Below are 6,545 nucleotides of genomic sequence, written 5' to 3'. Positions count from 1 at the left end.
GTTGTGTTACCTTTAAAATGAAGAGCTCTGGAATGTAAAAGACAAATAGTTTCCATCATGTTGAACTGATCATCAGTTTGTGCATCCAGTTTTAAAATGAATAGCATACATGCAGAAAAAAAGCTAATCATTTAATGAATCTTACCCTAATTCATAGTAGTAGAAGGTTGTTCAGATTCATAATGTTATTTGTTCTAGAGAAGACAATTAAGAATGTAATTGTATTGCAGCTTTTACTTGTGCATCTTCTGACCTAATGGCGTCATGTTGCGACCTCGTTGGGTCGTGCGACGTGACGTCTAGAGACGCAATGAGGTTTGGTGTTATCAACGTAGCCACTATACTGGATTTCAGTGCTGTTTATGTACATCATTTTATTTGAGTTAAAATTACTTCATTAAAGGTACAGTTCCCCCAAAAACTATAATTCTCTCATCATTTAAACCCCTCACACCATCTCAAACTTGTATTACTTTCCTATCGTGTTTCTATCGATATAACGCAACATGTAACATTCTTGAAATATACAATTTTGCGATTCGCATAGTGCAGGCTTAGGATGACCACTAAATATATCCCCCAAAAACTCAATCTGAGGCTGTGCTATACATGCACTCAAGCATGACAAAGTGTTATTGAGCGTGAAATCATAATCACACCAAGGAGTCAAGATTTGTAGTGAAAGGGGGCCTGAGTATCTCGGCGAGTATTGACGCTGACTACCGCACCTGGAGTCGTGAGTTCGAATCCAGGGCGTGCTGAGTGACTCCAGCCAGGTCTCCTAAGCAACCAAATTGGCCCGGTTGCTAGGGAGGGTAGAGTCACATGGGGTAACCTCCTCGTGGTCACTATAATGTGGTTCTCGCTCTCAGTGGGGCGCGTGGTGAGTTGTGTATGGATGCTGCGGAGAATAGCGTGAAGCCTCCACACTCGCTACGTCTCCGCGGTAACGCATTCAACAAGCCATGCGATAAGATGCACAGATTGACGGTCTCCAACGTGGAGACAACTGAGGTTCGTCCTCCGCCACCCGGATTGAGGCGAGTCGCTACGCCACCACGAGGACTTAGAGCGCAGTGGGAATTGGGCATTCAACAAAAAGGAGTTACGTTTTGGATCCTAGACGGGTCACATTTCTTCAGAAGACATGGATTAAACCACTCGAGTCATATTAATTACCTCTATGGTGTCTTTATGTCCTTTTTTGGAGCTAGGGGATTTTGGAACCTGTGGACTCGCATTGCATGGATATAAACCTATGATACATCTATAAACATATCTTCATTTGGGTTCTGCAGAACAAACTGAGTTTGAGATGGCATAAGGATGAGTAAAATAATTATTCTTTTTGGGTAAACTATTCCTTTAAATGATTTCCTTGTATGGTCCACAGAAGAAAAAAAGGCATGTGGGTTCAGAACAACATGAGGGTGAGTAAATGAGAGAATTTGCTTTTTTGGGGTGAACTGTTCTTTTTAGGTCTCCAGTACAACAGCCATATCTCTAAGACTGCACTGAAATAGCTGACTCATTATTTACTGATTCATGCACCACAGCACAGATTATGAAATCCTCTTATATCAGGGAACAGCAGAACTTAGAGTGCTGCCTAGTTGACCCCATGGCAGTGCCCTGTCAGGGTCAAGTGGGGCAATATTGACTTGTTGACCATGATGCCTGCAACTCCTACACAGAGGTCAACACAACCCCACAAAACCTGAATAACAAACATAAACCGACAAACTCCTCACATCTCACGGGCAGATGGGTCTCTTATTGCTAACAAAATAATAATTTGTCATAATGTTTCCCACTTTTATTTTACTGTAATCACTTTGAAATAATAATAAAGATAAGCAATAAATAATTTTATGAATGATTGTATTCAGAACTACTTAAGGAAATTTTTAATAAAATTACAAATCTCTTAAATGCTTTTTTCTTTAATAGTTTACACAGTTTTCTTTCGCACATTCATTTGTGTACCTTTGTTAGACAGTATACACTGTACATCTGTTAACCTCACCTACAGTAATCACAGAATGACTACAGAATACCTTTCATTTAAAAAAGGGTAGGGATTTTTAATAATTCATTGTCATATGCAATGCGTTAGACCACTTGCAATTAAATGAGTGTATCAAATTTTACACGATTGCTGTATAAAGACAATGTGTTTTGCAGACATAATTTGAAGAGATGGAAAATAATTAGCTGAAGGTTGTCATACGAAAAATGACAAAATGGAAAATATCAGACACCATTAGACAGATGTTTACATTCGCTTAAAATGCCATGCCCATGCCATTCCAATGTATTTCTACTTTAGCTTCACAACAACAAAGTAATAGCTCAGGATCAAGGGAACAGCATTGGTTTGGTCTTTAAATCTCTCCCAGTCCTCCAAACTGCTTGACACCAGTTTGCTGCCCCCCAGCACTGATTCTGTTGATGGGAATGATCTTCATGGTGGTCTCCTTCAGAGAATACCAGCGACTGTGCCATGTGGCCCAGATAATTCCGTTATCATATCCATATTGTGTGTCCTTCTCTGTGTACTTGCCACCTGTGGAAAAAAAATATATATATATATATATATATATATATATATATATATATATATATATATATAAAGAGAATCATGCATGCATAATCTCGACATTGGCCAAGTCAAAAATTGTGAATTTAAGATTTTGAGTCACTAGAGTGACTCCACAAAGCTGTCTTTTGTTAGATTATTTAAAAAAATAACAATGATCAACAACGATTTGCCATTGCCATCAATAGTAAAAGAGTAGGCTATATCTTACCATCCCATATGATTAAAGGGATAATTCACCCAAAAATGAAAATTCTCTCATCATTTACTCACCCTCATGCCATCCCAGATGTGTATGACTTTCTTTCTTCTGCAGAACACAAGTTATGATTTATAGAAGAATATTTCAGCTCTGTAGGTCCATACAATGCAAGTGAATGGTGACCAGAACTTTGAAGCTCCACAAAGCACATAAAGGCAGCACAAAAGTAATTCATGTGTGGGTGAGAAACAGATCAGTATTTAGTAAGTCCTTTTTTACTGTAAATCTCCACCTCTGACCAGTCCTGACTAGTATGTGGCAATATCCACAAAGAATGCCAGTTGCCAAATAAATCAAATTAGAAGAATGTGAAAGTGAAAGTGGAGATTTATAGTTAAAAAATGATTGATATTTTTCTACACCTAACATATCGCTTCTGAAGATATGGAATAAAACACGAGTCATATGGATTACTTTTATGCTGGCTTTATGTGCATTTTGGAGATTCAAAGTGCTGGTCACCATTCACTTGCATTGTATGCACCTGCAGAGCTGAAATATTCTTCTAAAAATCTTCATTTGTGTTCTGCAGAAGAAAGAAAGTCATGCACATCTGGGATGGCATGAGGGTGAGTAAATCATAAGAGAATATTTGGGTGAACTATTCCTTTAATGTATGAAACACAGCCCATGTGAAGGGTGTATGTGTTTACCATTGTAGTATTTTCCATTGAGATGAGCAGCATGACAGCGGTTCATCCACCAGCCAGAGCCCTCCTGTAAGGCACAGTGATCGTGGAACTTGTCATTGTCTTTGTCAGGTGTACTGAACTGCATGCCATTGTGAGATGTGTAGAATTTGTCACTGGGATCAACACCAAAGTCAACACCATCGAAAGCATCACCGGCATCTCCACCAAAGTAATATGCATACGTCAAACGGTATGCATCAATTTCTGGTCCAATTTTGAACGTGGAATAATCGGCATACCTGCGAAAGTACGTTTTACAAGACAAATTTGACTTAATTTGTGACAAACACTTTTGAAAACAGGTTCTATGCCTATTGATTGCTGTGTACCCTAATGTTTAGCAACATGTTTGATTTAATTGATCAGATCATGCAATGTTCCTTGGCTGGAACAAAGTCTGTGACTCATTACTTTTTGTTGCCTTCCCAATCGACCAGCTCTATCCTCAGCACATAAGGCACGCTGGACTGAACAGACAACAGATGTATCTTCTCATTCCCCAGCCAGAACTCTGTTTTATCGTTCGGTGAGAGATACCCAAAGCCTTCCTTATATTGATTCCAGTTTTTGTTGAAGTCAACACTACCATCCCGCCTCTGAAAACAGATACATTCTGATTGATCAATAAAGTTACACACATTCTGAGCAATCCATTCTGAGTCTGAGCAATACATCTGTTAGGTTCACATCTCTTTTTCTTAATGAAAATCACGTCACTGTACATTTGTTTTGTGCCTCACATACCCTCTGAAGTACCGTCCATCCACGTCCAAAGCTGTCTATCTCACAGTAGACCAGAAATGACTCAAGAGCCCTGGCTGGTTTCACATAGTAGAGTCCACTGACCTTACCACCTTTGTTTGCAATGTCCTGACAATCTGGGGAAAGAGTACACATGTATACTTCATCTGTCTACTCTCGTGTAATCACCAGTCCAAATGACTGAACATCTACCACAGGTTTTACCTTTGCCTGTGATTGTCTGAATCTCCACAGTGTCTTTGCAGGGCTCGCTGCACATCTGGTCCAGCTGGAGAGACATCTGCTTCAGATCAGTTATTCTTTTCTCATTACTCTGTAGGGTTGACTGCAGTTGACTGAGGAGAGGGGAATAAAATGCAAAAACAAAAGACAACAGAATTGATATATGACATGTAGAAATCGAATTGGTCAAAAATTAAGATAAAAGAAGTGCTCACTATATTTGAGCTTCCTGAGCGAGAATGCTCTTCTCAAATCGCAGTATATCATCCAGCATGCTTGAGGATTTCTTGATGAATGTATCTGACAAAAAGATGAAGATTAACCTTGTGGAGATCAAGTAAAATTTCACACGCACACACAAAGATATTATAGGCCATACCAACTTATCAACACACTCAATATAATTTATTAGTGCACGGCGCACTGGTCAGAGCGGAGGCTGCTGTTATGTCCTGTGCGATCTTGCAGGAGAAATCGAATATTTCAAAGAATAGAAACCAGCAACAATCCAGGGCTAACATCTACAATGTATCTGAAATCTGACCAAAGACCAGTGTAACCTCTGTACACACTCATTTAATCATTTGTTGGAAATCCTCAGTGAATAATCAGTTGTGCTACCTGGTGCTTGTTTTTGTGCTTGTGTTTCTGAGTCTTTTAGATAGACCACTTTGTCCTGTGCTCCTTTGGTAAGGTTGGCGATTTCCTTTAAATCCTTCTCCATTTCATTCAGCTGTTTGTCAATCGCAGGCTTGTATTTCTGTAGGTAATCAGCGACTCCACATGTGGTTGGGCAGTATGTCCCCTGAGGAAGAGGAAATGGAGAGTGAGCAAAGTTAAATCAGTGACTGTTTCCATTGTAAATGCAAGATAAAACGGTCCATAGCACATATACATATATTGCATGTATACTTACAAACCCAGTGTTTGGGTCACATGTGTCTTGTGCTGGTGAATTGTACCTTCCTAACTGCTAAAGATGAACAAAGGGAGAAAAGACAATTAGCGAAAAAGCATTATAACAAACCTGCTATTACAGTGACAGTTAAATGCTGTATTTCTTACAGCTGATGTTAATGTAGAAATCAGCAGGATGGAAGAAGCCACATGCATGAACGGGGCCATATTGGTCCTGCAGCCTGTGTGCTGTATCTTTGAGATTGTGAGTGACTGTTGACTTCTGAAGGGTATTTATCGGATCAAGGTCCTCCTCGGAGATAGAGATAACGGTCCACTATGCAAATAAGGGCTAGCACTAACCCTCTCTTACTCATTGCCTGACTCATAGTACTGACCGGCAATGCTTCTGAGTTTAGACAATGTTCCTAATGTCAAAGGAACATGGTAATATACAAACAGAGACAACAAGAACACGAGAATTTCATAACTGCAAGTCCTTGAGGATTAAATCTGGGTCGCAACTGACAATGTTTTTGATAATAAATAATTGTTAGTTGTTTATTTCTTCAGTTGGTAACATTTTACAATAAGGTTCATGAACAAACAATTAGCAATATATTTTTACAGCATTAATTAATCTTTGTTAATGTTCACAAATAAAATATATAGTGCATTAACTAATGTTAACAATCACAATATTTTGATTTTAAAAATGTATTAGTATATGTTGAAAATTAATATTAACTAAGCCAAATTTTTGTGTCCTAGCTTTTATTGAAAATGTTGCCCAATGTTCTACTTCAAAGTAAATTCAATAAGGCTATACAAATAAAATATAAATGTATGAATGTATGCTTATACATAGTGCAGATAAATTGCAGATAGCTTTTCAAATTATATATATATATATATATAAACAGTTTGAAAGCAGCAGAATGCAAACAGCATTTATATAAAAAAATTATAAATAAAAATAGGGAAAAAAGCTTCAAACTATGTTAACTGGTAAGTCTGTTCTTCTGGAACACCCACATTACCTCCTCTGAATAATACTGTAATTTATTTTCCTGTAAAAGTAGCAGACACTTCATTATAATTCTACTCATTT

The 6,545-nt window shown here is 38.2% G+C and overlaps 1 protein-coding gene across 1 annotated transcript; it reads right to left on the bottom strand.

Moving 5' to 3' along the window:
• Positions 1-1,927: 1,927 nt before the first annotated feature.
• On the bottom strand, positions 1,928-5,751 carry fgg (fibrinogen gamma chain). Its single transcript, XM_051705051.1, has 9 exons — positions 5,603-5,751; positions 5,454-5,510; positions 5,159-5,342; positions 4,753-4,837; positions 4,520-4,650; positions 4,298-4,431; positions 3,965-4,149; positions 3,515-3,792; positions 1,928-2,566 (listed from the first exon to the last, which is right to left on the bottom strand). The coding sequence occupies exons 1-9, from the start codon at positions 5,660-5,662 to the stop codon at positions 2,385-2,387; spliced, it is 1,296 nt and encodes a 431-aa protein (XP_051561011.1). The 5' UTR covers positions 5,663-5,751; the 3' UTR covers positions 1,928-2,384.
• Between the last annotated feature and the right edge of the window lie 794 nt (positions 5,752-6,545).

This window comes from Myxocyprinus asiaticus, chromosome 8 (assembly GCF_019703515.2).
Source record: "Myxocyprinus asiaticus isolate MX2 ecotype Aquarium Trade chromosome 8, UBuf_Myxa_2, whole genome shotgun sequence".
Classification (NCBI taxonomy): domain Eukaryota; kingdom Metazoa; phylum Chordata; class Actinopteri; order Cypriniformes; family Catostomidae; genus Myxocyprinus; species Myxocyprinus asiaticus.
The sequence above is the reverse complement of the archived record's forward strand: the minus strand, read 5'-3'. Positions and strand labels throughout refer to the sequence as shown.